At 43.2% G+C, this 16,471-nt stretch overlaps 1 protein-coding gene across 1 annotated transcript in view; it reads right to left on the bottom strand.

The window, feature by feature from the left end:
* EXT1 (exostosin glycosyltransferase 1) overlaps positions 1-16,471 on the bottom strand; it is a 338,991-nt gene that overhangs the window by 22,703 nt on the left and 299,817 nt on the right. The window contains exons 6-8 of the mRNA XM_070940369.1: positions 15,562-15,680; positions 12,625-12,720; positions 8,843-8,932 (exon numbers count right to left, since the gene is read on the bottom strand). Coding sequence (XP_070796470.1) covers positions 8,843-8,932; positions 12,625-12,720; positions 15,562-15,680 — 305 coding nt within the window. The remainder of the gene's footprint in view (positions 1-8,842; positions 8,933-12,624; positions 12,721-15,561; positions 15,681-16,471) is intronic.

The raw sequence follows: 16,471 nt of genomic DNA, 5'->3' as shown, positions 1-16,471 counted from the left end.
TATTCTCTGTCCATTTTGTAGGGAAGAAAGGAAGTGTCTCTTTTTAATACTGGATGGAGGAAATCAAGATAAAAATGATGTTTTCCAAAGACAGATGTTCCAAAATTATTAATTCCTCACGCCCTTATTTGTAATCTTTTCTCCTTGGCTTCAGCTAGTATAAGACAGATAATGAATATTTTATATCCTACTACGGCTGTGGGAATATTTGAGCTGAAGATTCAAGCAGCGCAAATGAGGTCTTCAAACTGAATTTTTGAACTGAATCAAACATTTGAGTTTAATCCATACTATAAATACCATGATGCAGTCCAGCCCTATTGTGATACTAGAGGTTCAAAGCATCTCTTCCATAAAGATTCAGATCTTTGAAGGATGTTTCCAGTTAAGTTACGACTCATTCTCTTCCTTCAAGTTGTTCAAACAACATGAAATGCTTACAGTTCAGACAAAACAATTATTCCTGCCACAAATTATTTCTGATCACAAATTATTAATACATCAGAAAAGCAGCAGACACCTTTATATAAAAGCCGATATCTGTTTTCTTGAAAGGATTAAAGCTAAGTTAAGGAAGGAACAGTAGTGTTAGATATAGATAAAGGATCCTACTGGGGGTTGTGAGGACTTCATCATAATAAATGAAAAATTGTTCTTGTGACTTTAATTGGTACATTTATAAATACTCTTTTCTCCATTGTTCGGGTTCTAGAGGGGGAGGGGGGCATACAGATTCTCAATAAAATGATCATAAACCAGCAATTCATCATTAAAATTCTGGTTAATATTTACTGTACAGGTAGTCTTCGACTTACCTGTACAGGTACATTTTATGACTGTTCGAAGTTACAATGGCACTGAAAAAAAGTGACTTATGACCTTTTTCACACTTATGACCGTTGCAGCATCCTCGTGGTGACATGATCAGAATTTGGATGCTTGGCAACTAGTTCATATTTATGACGGTTGCAGTGTCCTGGGGTCATGTGATCACATTTTGCAACCTTCTGACAAGCAAAGTCAATGGAGAAGCCAGATTCATTTAACAATTGTGTTACTAACCTAACAACTCCAGTGATTCCCTTAACAACGGTGGCAAGAAAGGTTGTAAAATGGGGCAAAATTCACTTAACATCGGTCTCACTTAGCAACAAAAATTTGGGGGTCAACTATGTTCGTAAGTCAAGGACTACCTGTAATATCTATTTTCCTGGTGGTTTCAGGCAACTTTTTTGAGTCAAAGAAATCTTCACAAATTCACAAAATGGCTGTCATTGTGGATATGGCAAGTCAAACAAAATCCATTTAGTCTAACTTTCAGTGGTGTTTCACACCATCTCATCTAGCTTCCTCAAAAATTCTTTACTCCATTAGGTTATTTTTTACTAATTTTGGGGCAGATGAGTGCACTTCCAAAGAAAGTACTGGACGTATGCGCCATTTTCTTCCCATAAGCTTGATTTTAGAAGCTGGTGCTATGCTTTGTAATAGCCCAGCTTCCCATTTGTTTTAAATGAACAAGAGCCAGTTTGGTTAAGGCACTTAAGAAAACAAAAAACTGAATTCTAGCCTGCCTTAGGCATCAAGTCAGTTGAATAGCTTTGGGCCAGTCACCTTCTCTCAGCCCTAGGAAGCAGACAATGGCAAACCACTTCTGAAAGAAAAAAACACCGCCTTGCCAGGAAAACTGCTCCAGGCAATCACCAGGAGTCAACAATGAATCAAAGATTAAAAAAAACAAAATAAGGAATGCCAAGGAACAAATTATGACTACTTTGGAATCACCACAACCCAACTAGACACAACTCTAGAAAGTATGCTAGAAATTTTTCAGGCTGGCATATGGCAATATCATTAGACAGATGAAATGTAATGGGGAAATGGGAATCCAGTTGCAAACCCTTGTCGACATCAAATTCTGTTCCAGCCTAATTTATTGCATGGGGTGTTTCTTCCATAGAAGAGGTAAGAAAAGAAATTAGTCTTTACTAGTCTTTCAGAACCTCCAGCAAAGGTCTATCCATCACTTGCTCCTGAGTCTTTCAACTGGACATGTTGAAAGTTTGAATCTGGAATCTTCTGCATTAGCAATAGCATTTAGACTTATATACTGTTTCATAGTGCTTTACAGCCCTCTCTAAGCAGTTTACAGAGTCAGCCTATTGCCCCCAACAATCTGGGTCCTCATTTTACCCACCTCGGAAGGATGAGTCAACCTTGAGCCTGGTGAGATTAGATCTGCCAAACTCCTGGCAGCCAGTGATCAGAAGAAGTAGCCTGCAGTACTGCACTCTAATTACTGTGCCACCATGGCTTATCCCTATGTTCTACCATGAAGCTACAAATAACTACAGGAGCCATGGAAGATGCCCTGAAGTCCACAAGTCTTAAAGTTGCCAAGTTTGGAGACCCCGGCTATAGATGTTAAGTGAATCTTTAATGCCACATACAACTTTCCTAATTTTGCTTTAACCATTTTTCATTGAGGCTGAAGTAGAGAACCAAACGTGGAATTATTGGGTTAGAGGGTGGGGGTGGATGAGAAAGTTAGCCAACCTGCTACTCTCTTAAGACAGCCAACACTCCTCCTTAAAGCCACATGGATTTCTAATTATGAGTCATAGAGACGTTTCCCCCCACTGTGCAGGATGGCTTAATATTTCATTTCATTAGGAGCGAAAAGCTAAAACCTTAATTAAAGGTAAAAAAATGAAGAAGCATTTGAGGCTTTTCTGAGTTTTATCACTCATATTTGAAAGCTGGAAAATTACTATTTAGATGGATAGGTAAGTAGTAGAAGACATCTTGGGGTGATAACTCCCATAATTTGTTATTCAGGTTCACCAGGAATTCTGGGAGCTTCAACTAAACAAACTTCTATTGGACATAAGATTGGAGAGGATAATTTAAACCAGGTTTCCTTACTAATGATCCTGTGTGAAATTTGCAGACTGCAGTATTGGTCACTAGCTTAGATGGTGATATTAAAAAAAAAAGAGAGAAATCTTGCCATTGATACAAGATTTACAGACCAAAATGGCACAATATACACCAATGGATACATAACGGAAGTCTAACTAAATCCAAGCAAGCATGGATCCCTTTCATACAACATATTACACAGCAAGGGAAGTTGACACATTCAGAATATGGCTTTGAGAAAATGAGAGAAATTTATTAAAAAAAAAAAAACAACAGCTGAAAAATGACTTTAATAGATATAAGCAATAACTGTAAAACTTTAAGGTATATCTAACTAGCAGAATGGTTGGGAAAAAACACATTCTTTTTACAATGTATTTTTATTATACTATAGCCTTACATTTTATGTCTGTATTTTTGATCTCTTACATTTGTACAATAATAAAACTAAACCAAATGCAAAAAAAAAAGAAGAAGAGATGGTTGTATAAAGTGATTCAGATACACTGCATGTGATAAAAAATAAATTAGAATTTAACCCGGCTAAGGTTTGGCATAATTTAAGGGTTAGCCCATTACTAAAAAACAAGAATGTCAAATTAGAATCTACATAGAATTTCCAGTTTCACAAGAGTTGGTGATCCATGTGGGAAATAAGATACTGGTTTGGACAAAACTCTGTTATGATCCGGGTGGTAGAGAGATATTTTGGGACAGGTACAGAGACTTCTGAACCAAGCACTGAATTACAGTAATTCTGTATTTTATTTTTAATTCTGTTTCTGATAGCAGAGAAATACAGTTGTGTTCAAGCAAACATGGACTTTCAACAGAAGTTGTGAGAAGAGACATAGCTACACACATAGTCCCATCCTCTAACCATTTGCAAGATCATGTACATTCAAGTTAATAAACATATTAAAAAAATCCAGATATAACAGGATTCCAGAAATACTGAATGGGGTTTATTTTTAAGGTGGCATGGTGCGAGAAGGGGGTTGAGGGGTTTTTTAGCTAAATTTTTAACCAAAATTTTAAGGGGACCCGGGAGGAAGGGAGGGGGTTGTAAAAGTGGACCCGGGGGGGTTCAGATAGCAACTGAGCGGGGTGATGGGTCGATTGGCTGCAACAGAGGGGTCGTGAAAGGAAATTTAACCGGGGAGCAGGGGGACGATAGGAAGGGCTGTGTAATTGAAACAATGAGTGGGAGGGGCAGGTATGACGGGCGCAGGGGGCCATATCATGTGCTGGGGGTGCGCACACGCTGTCTACAAGTAATTACGCACCCCGGCCCCCAATGCGCGACTCGTGTCCTGGGTTGTGCAGAATCTCAGGCCCAGGGTCCGCGGCTGATGTTGTGTAATGCCAGGTCGGTCGTTAATAAAGCCCCCCTCATTTGTGATCTTATTTTAGAGGGGGGTGCGGACCTGGCAGGTATTACGGAGACCTGGTTGGGCCAAGAGGGGGGGGGTCCCCCTCGTTGAAATGTGCCCACCAGGTTTCCGTGCATTTCATCAGCCAAGGGCCCAGGGGAGGGGTGGGGGAGTGGCGGTGATTATTAGGGAGAGTCTTTGTCCGAGGGAGACCACTGTTCCTCAGATAGCCGGATGTGAGTCCCTCTTTGTGAAGTGGGGCCGTGGGGTGCAGATGGGTTTGCTGACTGCGTACCTGGCTCCCTGCCACGTGGCAGCGACCCTGCCCGAGCTACTCGACGTCATTGCCGGGGTGGCGGTTGACACCCCCAGACTTATTGTCATGGGGGATTTCAACCTTCCGTCTGCGGGTGAGGCGTCAGAGGCGGCTCGGGAGTTCATGGCTTCCATGACGGCCATGGACCTGACCCAGTTAGTTCAAGGCCCAACTCACATAGGGGGACACACTCTGGACTTGATTTTTGTCTCTGGTCAGTGGTTGAATGATCTTGGTAGAGGGGATCTAGACATCAAACCCTTGTCATGGACAGATCATTCGCTCCTTCACTTAGACTTTCCTGCCGCTTTCCCCCGCCGCAGGGAGACGGAACTGACCAAATGGTTCCGTCCCAGGCGCCTGATGGACCCCGAAAGGTTCCTGATGGAGCTTGGGCCGTTTCCTGAGACTCTGGCACACGACTCGACTGAAGAGCTGGTGGCCGCCTGGGAGAGTGCGGCCGCCGGAGCTTTGGACCGCGTCGTGCCTTTGCGGCCTCTGACCCGATGCCGATCTCAATTGGCTCCTTGGTTCTCTGAGGAGCTGAGAGAGATGAAGCGTCGGAAAAGACGCCTAGAGAGCATTTGGAGGACTAGTCAATCCGATTCCGACCGGACACAGGTGAGGTCTTATATCAAGACCTACCTAGTGGCGATAAAAGCGGCGAAATCTAATCATTTCTCCGCTCTTATCGCATCTGCAGAGAACCGCCCAGCCGCCCTGTTTAGGGTGACCCACTCCCTCCTCCGGGGGGGAGTGCGGGAAGATCCCTTGCAAGGCCGCGCTGAGGATTTTGTGCAATTCCTGCATGATAAAGTCGCTCGGATTCGGGATGGCTTGGACTCCGATTGGATGAGTCCAGGGGAGGAGACAGGAGCAGGCCTTGAGAATATTATCTGGGAGGAGTTTGATCCTGTGGCTCCCGAGGATGTGGACAGGGTCCTGGGTAGGATTAGTGCCGCCACATGTTTATTGGACCCGTGTCCCTCCTGGTTGGTACTGGCCTCCCGGGAGGTTACACGAGGCTGGCTCCAGGGGATTATAACTGCTTCTCTGAGTGAGGGTGCCTTTCCCGCCGCCTTGAAAGAGGCGGTGGTGAGGCCCCTCCTCAAGAAGCCTTCCCTGGACCCGGCTGAATTAGCTAACTACCGTCCGGTCTCCAACCTTCGTTTTGTGGCGAAGGTTGTTGAGAGTGTGGTGGCACGACAACTGCCCGGGCACCTGGATGAAGCTATCTATCTAGACCCGTGCCAGTCGGGCTTCAGGCGGGGGCACAGCACAGAAACGGCATTGGTCGCGTTGGTGGATGATCTCTGGAGGGCTCGGGACAGGGGTTGCTCCTCTGTCCTAGTCCTATTAGATCTCTCAGCGGCTTTTGATACCATCGACCATGGTATCATGCTGCGGCGGTTAAGAGGGTTAGGAATAGGGGGCACCGTTCTGCGGTGGTTCTCCTCCTTCCTCTCTGACCGCTCGCAGTTCGTGTTGGCAGGGGGGCAGAGGTCGACCTCGAGGCATCTCGCATGGGGAGTGCCACAAGGGTCGGTCCTCTCGCCCCTTCTGTTCAACATTTATGTGAAGCCACTGGGTGAGATCATCCGTGGTTTTGGGGTGAAGTGTCATCTGTACGCTGATGATACTCAGCTGTACATTTCCACCCCAGACCACCCCAACGATGCCCTTGCTGTGATGTCTCGCTGCCTGGAGGCCGTGCGGGTCTGGATGGGGAGGAACAGGCTCAGACTCAACCCGTCCAAGACTGAGTGGCTGTGGCTTCCGGCGCCCCGATATAGTCAGCAGGTGCCATCGCTGACTATTGGGGGTGAATCTTTGCCCCCCACGGAGAGGGCTCGCAATCTGGGTGTCCTCCTGGATGCACGGCTGTCTTTAGAAGAGCATATGACGGCCGTGGCCAGGGGGGCCTTTTATCAGGTTCGCCTGATCCGCCAGTTGCAGCCCTTTCTGGACCGGGACGCCTTGCGCACAGTCACTCATGCCCTTGTCACCTCCCGGCTGGACTATTGTAATGCTCTCTACATGGGGCTCCCCTTGAAGAGCACTCGGAGGCTCCAACTGGTCCAGAATGCGGCCGCGCGGGTGGTTATGGGCGCAACCCGTTGTGCCCGTGTGACACCCCTCCTGCGCGAGCTGCACTGGCTCCCAGTGGTCTTCCGGGTGCGATAAAAGGTGTTGGTTACCACCTTTAAAGCGCTCCATGGCATAGGACCCGGGTACCTTCGAGACCGTCTTCTGCCACCAATAGCCTCCCACCGACCAGTCCGCTCCCACAGAGAGGGTCTCCTCAGGGTGCCATCAGCCAAGTTATGTCGGCTGGCGACACCAAGGGGGAGGGCTTTCTCTGTGGGAGCCCCAGCCCTGTGGAATGAACTGCCCCCGGAAATACGCAAGATCTCCGACCTCCGGGTGTTTCGTTGCGCATTGAAGACCCTGTTGTTCCGCCAGGCCGGGCTATCGACTTAATAATTTTAAATTGGGGTATTTTAAATTTTTGGGGTTTTAAATCGGCCAAATTTATTTAATTATTTTAATTTTTAATTATTGTTGTGTCTTGTGTTTTTAAATTGGCTGTACACCGCCCTGAGTCCTTCGGGAGAAGGGCGGTATAGAAATAAAATTATTATTATTATTATTATTATTATTATTTATTTATTTATTTGTATTTCGCTTTCATTATGTTTTTATAAACATCTTAAGGCTGCGAATATATCTAATACTCCTTTTTTTCTCTATTTTCCCTACAACAATAATCCTATTGGGCTGATAGAGAGCGACTGACCCAAAGTCACCCAGCTAGCTTTCATGCCTAAACTGGGACTAGAATTTACAATCGCCTGGTTTTTAGCCTGATGCCTTAACCGTCTAGACCAAACTGGCTCTTTTGGGTCTTAAAAGTCTTGGGTCTTCGAAGAAGACTCCATGTGCTATTTCCAAAGTAATAAATTCTAAAGGACAACTTGCTTTTCTTTAAGGGAGGGAGAAGTAAGAGAGACACACAGAGAGGGAAAATCACACTGAAATTGAAGGAGACAATAAACACTCAAAGCTTTTCCAGAGATGCCATTAATAATGTATTTCCAATATATTGCCATGTTGTATAAATGGTTGCCCGTCCCCACCATCTCTTTACGGGAAGAGGTGAGAGAAATCAATACTCATCCCACTTGTAAAAATTGGTTTTCTACATTGGATCCCCTGATCTCCAGCTCCCTGCCCCCATCTCTTTAACCCAGCAGCCTTTTTTCCTTCTGTTTTTGGTGCAGCAGTTCTGAAGTATCAGGCAGAAAGAAAATTCTTGTATTGAAAAAAAAAAAAAAGAGCTTGGGTGAAGCTCTGATTCATGAAAGAGAGACATGTAATCTAGGCATCTGCTTTGTGTGTGCTGCTATTCAAAAGAAATTATCAGGCCAATGCTAGGCAAACACAGCTCTTAAAAACCAGAATATAATAGGAATTAATACAAAAATTAGATGTAGATACCCAAGTATTTACAAGTGTACATAAACCTACACTGGTGTATGTTAGGGTTAGGATTATGAGTACTTGTGAATACTTGGGTATATATCCATATTTATCTGTATGTTATATTTGCCATTTAGCCCAACAAGACATTCAATCTTCTTTCTTTCCTAATAGACCAAGAAGCATTGCTGAGATGAAACTTAGAGAATTCCAGATGGACACGGAATTAGGTTTCCAACTGGGCAATGATGGTGCAGTGGTTAGAATGCAGTATTGCCGGCTAATTCTGCTGGCTGCTGGCTGCCAGCAATTCATCAATTCGAGTCTCACTGGCTCAAGGTTGACTCAGCCTTCCATCCTTCCGAAGTCAGTAAAATGAGGACCCAGATTGTAAAGCCCTGTGAAGCAGTATATAAGTCTAAGTGCTATTGCTATTGCTTACTCTTAGTTAAAACAGATACAGAGCTGTTCAAATCTTTGGAAGCACTTTCTTAGAGCTGCTCCATGAAGTAACATGGCTACCTTGAAGCTAAGAGAGCTGCAGAAGTTGCAACCGTGCAGAGCTTCTCTGGGAACATTAAGCAAATGTTCATAAACCTCAACTAAGAAGGTATCACTCACTTTTCCTAGTAAACTTGGCCAAAGCTTGGATGGATGGATGGATGGATGGATGGATGGATGGATGGATGGATGGAAGTCAAATCCTAGTATGACTTTGGAGCCAGTACACTCCACAGGAAAAATATCTCACCTCAGTGGTTGAAAGCACCGTATCTTCATCGAGGCTTAGAACAGCATCCGTGACAATGTTCTCATAGGGCAGGAAGCGACTGCTCATCACCTGTAAGGTGAACAAGATGGGTCAGTGAGATGCTATTGAGGCTCATCTGCAGGCCGGACCGCCATACTTGAGCCCAAAGAGTTAGATAGTTAGTTAGTTAGTTAGTTTATTATATTTGTATACCGCCCTTCTCCCGAGGGACTCAGGGCGGTGAACAGCCAACAGTTAACCTTCTACCACAGCATTCAAGGGGAGGAAATGGCTGTGAAAGAAAAGAGCTTCATGTGCAAGAACTTTGCAGCTTATTGCATCCGACTTCACAATGTGATTATGTTACTCCTGATTAATTTCAGCAAGAGTGGCCTTTTAGATTTATGTGTTCACATTATTCCCTTACCCCAAATGTTGTCATGCATAATGCTCTGGTTTGATTTTTTGGAAACCAACCAACCATTTTTATATAATTAAAAGGCAATAAGTCATAGCTATATTTAGAGTATATATGCTTCTCAAAAGCTTAAAGTAGCATTTACAATTCCTTCTTACTTTATCTTCATCAAAATCTGATGAGGTAGGCTAGGTTAAATGATAGCGACTAACGCAATGCCTCGGGCTAAAATTTATAGCTGAGTGAAGATTTTAACTTATACCTCCCAAGCAATGCCTAATGCTCTAACCAATATACTTCACTGGTTGGCTTTCAAAATCTATAAACTAGCTATCATTGAAAACAAGAAACGATGAACAAGAGAGTGTAAATTTTAAGTTACAATGCTCCTAAGACAATACAATGTCTATGTAGGATTTTGCATTAATCTTTTGAAGCCACTATGACATCAATTTGTGAGCAGTAGGTGATATAATAATATTGTTGGGTTCCCTTGAGACACTCTGGCTTCTCAAAGTGACTATACATTAATTTATTACAGGTAGACAATTCAATCTATTTCTGCTGCATGCCATTTCTAGATGTAGCTCAACTCATTTCAACACTGATGTGAAAACTCAGAATCCCAAAATCTGTATTTCTAAACTTATTTGGAGGAACATTTTTCTGAGAATTACAGCACAACATTTGATAGAAGTGTGAAAGCTGATTAGACTATGATCAGTGGTGGGTTGCCCCCGGTTCGGATCGGTTCTATAGAACTGGTAGTAAAAATGGCGGGAGGCTCTGCCCACTGACCCTGACATCATCAGAAGTGATCTGCGCATGCCCAGAAGCGATCCCGTTGCGAACCGGTAGTAAAGGTAAGTAGAACCCACCCCTGACTATGATCTAATCAACACTGAAGAATGATGAGACAAGTTTGGATTTTTGTTTTTGTTCAGATTTGCTGCTTTCTGTCACCCCCAAATCCTCTTCACTGATTTGCCAACTAACTTTTCTCATTAGATCTTCGTACTACTAGAAGAAAAATTGCAGCAGTATCTGTATATTTTTTTTAAAAAAAATCTTTCTCTTTTGTCAGCTGGAAACATTTATATTAGGTAGGCTTGTTTTTGTTGTTCATTTACTTTTGTTTTTATAAAAATGAAGTATTGAAAGACAAGGAATCTACCATTGAGTGCTAATCAATTCAATTCAATTCAATTCAAATCTTTATTGTCAGTGCACAACATATGTATAATGAGATTGGTTGAGCTCCCTCAGTGCACAATACAACTCAAAATGAAGATAAAAAATCCCTGACCCAATAAATCCCAATAAATCATATTAACAAAACACCCAGTCCTATTGCACCAGTGTGAACATGTTACACATTGCGCCGGCCCTGCAGTCCATCATACTATGTAGTTATGATGTTATTTCTCATTCGGGAGTCTGACAGCCCACGGATAAAAACTAATAATAACTAATAATGAGGTCCAACCATTCAGACATGAACCCAAGAGGTGAACAAGTACAATCAGCTTTCTGACCCCGGGGGGGGGGGGGGGAGGAGAAGGATGGCCTTAAGGCTGAAAACATTTAATGCATCTTTTATAACAATTTTTGCCACCCTGGGGTTTTTTGATTGATTAAAATCCTGGCTAATTCTCAGCAGCAAAACAAAAGGGGGCTATAATCCTGCATGTCTGAAAGGAGCCAGACTTGACAAAATAGTTGTGCTTGAGCAAGTTAGTTTACACTGTAAAAAAAAAAAAAAAAAAAGCCAATTTGGCATTCTAAACATATTTTTCCCCCCATGTGGGCATTTGCTGTGCAGAAGGAGAAATGCGATCCTTGATGACACTTCCAGATTTCTTTGTAGTCTCTAAAAAGCTCCAAGACTACTGCTTGCCTGCCTTTTTGAAATTCGTAAGATCTATTCTTTCCTTAGGCCCTCCAATACATGAAACAACATAACAAAAATGGAGGGAGGCAGAAGGAAGCAATCAAGGCCACCAAAGAGGGCAGCCTCAAACTGAAGCCTTCTCTCCCTCAGGCCCTGCAGTGAATATCAAGCTATCCTGAGATCTGAGTCAACAGATTTAGCTGCCACCTTAGTGGCCATTTAGTGAATTGGAGAAAAACACAGATATTACCTCCATTCTTTTTAGATGGATGAGAAATACCTGGGAGCTTCAGTAATTTAGATACGTCCCCCCCCCAATTGGGACACCTAATTCAATAAAGATCCATGAAATTGCAGGAAACTGTACAATCAGCAACCTGTACAATCAGCAACCTTGAAGTATGTTGTACAAGTACTTCACTGTTATAATAGACCTGATACCCTGCTACTATTTTCAGCAAGGATAGGTGTTCATACCTCACTTTATGTCGAAACTCTTCTTGAGGGTTGAGATTTAGCTGGGCTAGAATTCCCAGCATCTGTCGTTGCTATCCTTGCTGGATTTGGTTGCTAAAAGCTCTAGTTTAATATTATGGAGACCCAACATGATATCCTTGCGTATCTCTAATTGTATTCTATCACTATATTATAAACTTGCTTGAATGCAAAGTCAGGTATAAAATACAAGCCAGTTGTATAGCAATAACTTATTATAGCAGGGGTGTCAAACTAAAGGCCTGAGGGCCAGATCCGGCCATGGGGTGCTTAGATCTGGCCCGTGGGATCACCCTGGAAACAAAGAAGGACTGGTTCGCGGTGCCTCTACCAGCAAAATGGAGCTTGGGCCCGGGCTCCGTTTTTGGCTGTGACAGCCTCCTGTAGCCCTCTGCCAGCAAAAATAAAGCTTGGGGAGCTCTGTTTTCACTGGCAGAGCGCTGCAGGAGGCCGTCACAGCTAAAAACGGAGCCTGGTTGGGCCACGCGTGGCCTCCCCAACCTCCATTTTTACTGGCAGAGGGCTGCAGGAGGCCGTCACAGCCGAAAACAGAACCTTGACGAGTGATGTCGAGCTGGCCACGCCCACCCTGGCCACACACACCCTGCCCCCCCCAAAGTCAAACACAACCCTGATGCGGCCCTCAATTAAATCGAGTTTGACACCCCTGTATTATTATAGCCAGCAGGAGATTTTTCATCTATTTTTCTCTTCTCACGTCAAATCTACTAGGCCACATCAAATATATATATGTATATATATGTAAGAGACAGGTGACTTGGAAGCCAGTCCCAATAAAAAAAATAAATTGGGAGCCCAGAATTATCTATGTAATCTATCCTGCCTCAGTCTGCAGGAAGGATGCATTTAAGAAGGTAAGCAGAACCAGAGAGGCCGCTTTAAGCGCCTGGAGGAATTATGGCATGCGGCTGTAATAAAAAAAGCAAACACCAGTAACCACCAACAATGACAACGTACCTTGCTTTCTCCTTCGATAACAATGACAGGCACAGCAGTGGCAGGCCAGCGATGCTTGGCAGGGAGGGGCTTATCACAATTCCATAAGACAATGATCTGAAAAGCAAAAAGGATTTCCATTAGGAAAATGCTTGCAGAGATCACAGCCCACAGAGGCTCAAGGGCTATCTCAGCTAACTGCTCTGCACTTCAGTCTAGAACTGTGATGGCGAACATATGGCACATGTGCCAGAGGTGACACGCAGCACCCTCTCTCTGGGCATGCGGGCCGTTGCCCCAGTCGGGCACCTCCCGCTGGCCAGCTGGTCTTCGGGTCTTTGCTGCGCATGTGCCGGGGTGGGCGTGCGGGGGGGCACATGCACGTGGGGGGGCAGGATGCATGCGTGGGGGGCACATTGCATTTTGGGGGTTCAGGCACGCGCATACACACACACACACACTCTTTGGGCACTCAGTCCAGAAAAGCTTAGCCATCACTGGTCTAGAACTTCACAACCAAAAACAAATGAAAAGAGCAAAAGTCCCCCAATGAGATTTAATTGCTAGCTACAGAAGGGAGGCTAATTAACTTTTGTTGTTGTTGTTTCCTTTTGCTGACTAACAATGAGAAAATCATCCCAGTTGGATTGGCTGCATTCAAAAGACAATTTATGCGGCATCTGAAAATGTCTTGGACAAAAGACAAGAGACAAAGTGTTTACAGCTTGACATCAAAGCAGGGTGCTCTACCACCTCATCGGTGGTGTTCAGGTTTTATGGGAGTTTGTCTTGTGATACCGAATGCCGAATTCAGCTTTTGGAAAGATCAGGGTGGCCTATTTGCCCCAATTCTCCAGGAACAAATGCAGAATGTCTTATAGGAATTGAACTTGGCTTCCTGGCAATCTCTGCAAGTTACTAGTCCTCCTGACTAAAAACTCAACATGGAGGAGGAACAACGGAAAAAGTTTGTTGGATTACACTGCGAAATTCAGTGTTTGTCACAGTTTTTCAGACCTTTCAAAGACTAGTAAAAACTGTATACTGTGCAGAAATGCTAAGAGGCAGAATTAGTCTCAGAGCAATTATGCAAATCTTGTTAATTGGCGTGATTTAAACAGATTGCCGAACTTCTTTTCTCCTGTATCATCTAGCCTGTTAATAAACCCACTCTAACAGGAGAAGTGACCAAGTTTATCCACCTAGGATAGTTAAGTTTAGTCCTGTTGCAAACAAGCTTTAATTCCATTTTTTTTTTCAAGGAGTGCTCCTAGAATAGAATAGAGCTGGAAGGGACCTTGGAGGTTTTCTAGTCCAACCCCCTGCTCACATAAATGCCTACATAAATGAAAAAGAAGATCCTGAATAAACATTTTTCATTTTGATAAATTTTGTTCTAGCATCTTCTAGTGAGGGTAGAGGGGCGAGTGGAAAACAGCATAAAATCTGATATTCAGTAATAGACAATACCAAACGTACAACTCAGTGTAAGGCATATGCCACTATGTAATTCAGTTTAAAATGTCTTCTTTGGCTACGTACAGGGTGTAAGGATCACGCTTGAGGGCTGAGGGCTTCTGAAGGATACTCAAGGGGTGGCTGATGATGTAATTGCATCCCCAAAATGAATGAGTCCAAAATGTTGGTGGTGCTTCTTTAGGGAGTGATTGCATTTTAAATCTTAAAAGAGATTTGAGGCATTTATTTTTTACTTTTTGAAACTCACCACACGGGGAACATGGAGCCCTTAATCAAAGGAACCCCAATGCAAAAAAAACCCTGGCTGAATATTTTGTTTCTTCCTAATGAGAAGTGAAATGGGTGCTGGGAGGTTTCACATGCCATGCAGATCATGGGCCACTCATTGCTCCTTTAATGCATTTATTCGTTTTTTTAAATAAATCTTCACCAAAAAGATTACCAAGAACATCAAAACCAACACAAACTAATAAAAAGTAAAAGCAGAAAAGAAAGAAAAGAAAAAAGGAAGGAAAAAGGAAAAGTGCAGAAAGAAAGAATAAAAAGAAATAGAAGCTTCTGATTTCTTTTGCAGCAAATATTAAACGCAATTACAAAGTTATCTCTTATTCCTTGATTACAAAAGTTTTTTTACCATGTTTCCCCCGAAAATAAGATTGGTTTTTATATTAATTTTTGCTCCAAAAGACACATTAGGACTTATTTTCCGGTTAGGTCTTATTTTGGGGGAAACATGGTATTATCCAGTCTTTTTCTAATCATTAAAAACACAAATCATAAGTGCATATTTTTTCAATTTGATGCAAAAAGTCTATAAGTGGTTTCCAGTCAATCATACATGATGACACTGTTTTTTTTCTCTAATCAAAGAAGTTAACTTAGCCTTTTTTGCAAGTTCCGTCATCTTTATGGACTAACACCATGATGGCAAACCTGTGGCACGCAGAGCCATTTCTCCAGGCATGTGAGCTGCCTCCCGTTGTTCTTCTGGGTTCCGGCGCGCTGGCCAGCTGGTGTTCAAACGCGCAGAAGTGCCAGAAACCAGAAGAACAGCCGCCCTGATGTGCATGCGCCTGCTGGAAACCGGAAGATCATCTTCCCAGCGCGCACAAGCATACCACGCAGCTGCTCTTCCGGTTTCCGGCATGTGCATGCGCACCGGACAGTTGATCTTAGTGCGCACAGGTGCGCCAGAAACCGGAAGACCAGGTGGCCAGTGCACATGTGTGTGCCGGAAACTGGAAGATCATCTTCCCGGCACACGCATGTGCACCAGGCAGCTGCTCTTCTGGTTTCTGGCATGTGCATGCACCCCCATTTCGGCACATGGTGCCAAAAAGGTTCGCCAACACTAGACTAACATATAAGAAGCTTTGCCAGTGTGGGTGAAGATAAATTGGAAGATGCCAGACAAACCTAGAGCAACCAGTGAAATTTGGATTTTCAGCCAATGACGGGGAGGTTGATCGTATTCCTCACCTGAGCACAGTGCTGGGATTTGGCGACTGCAACCAGGAGTTTCAACACAGGTTGAGATTGGGACACCAGAGGAGTAACTGCATGGATGACGGCGGTGAATTTGGATGGGGCCTTGACTCCTGAGAAGAAAATGAGAGAAAATGAACCATTTTAAAATGAATCATTTTAAACATTCTAAAATATTTTGGTTGACTTTAACCCTCAACACACAAGTTCACTAATTGCAGACAAATGCTAGCTGATTCCACGAGAATGGACTTCCCTGAAAAGAAGACAACTTTGAATTCAAAACCATCTACCCCTTTTACCATATTCTGAGGTAAATGAAGGTAAATCTATCATTACATTTTTTTTAAAAAAAAATATTTTTATTAAATAAATTTATATGGCCATCCATCTCATTGAATGTGACTCTGTGTACCATAGAACTAACAATATTGTAACTTTTTAAAAGCTTAAATATAAAAATAAAAGCAAGATTGCTGGAGAAGATAAAGCAGGTCTTTTAAAGGAATATTTAGATATTTAGGAAAAAATAACTCAATCTTTAAAGTTAATATATGCATCCAAAGAAAAATGATCCAGAATTTAAGGTATTTCTTCCTTAAAGGGGAAAAAATAGATAGAAAACCAAAAATTAAGCAGAAAAAGAGCCTTGGTAGTACAAGGGTTTAAGGCACCCTGTTATTAAGCTGGTTATTAAGACCAGCTGCCTGCAATTACTGCAGGGTTCGAATCTCGCCAAGGCTCAAGGTTGACTCAGCCTTCCATCCTTTCTAAGGTAGGTGAAATGAGGACCCAGTTTGTGGGGGCAATAAGCTGACTTTGTATAAATATACAAAAGGATGAAGGCTATTGCTGAGCACATTGTAAGCCGCCCTGAGTCTTCGGAGAAGGGCGGCATATAAAT

Source organism: Pituophis catenifer, unplaced genomic scaffold (genome assembly GCF_029215685.1).
Source record: "Pituophis catenifer annectens isolate HBS135680 unplaced genomic scaffold, rPitCat1.0.hap2 SCAF_3, whole genome shotgun sequence".
Taxonomy (NCBI): domain Eukaryota; kingdom Metazoa; phylum Chordata; class Lepidosauria; order Squamata; family Colubridae; genus Pituophis; species Pituophis catenifer.
The sequence above is the reverse complement of the archived record's forward strand: the minus strand, read 5'-3'. Positions and strand labels throughout refer to the sequence as shown.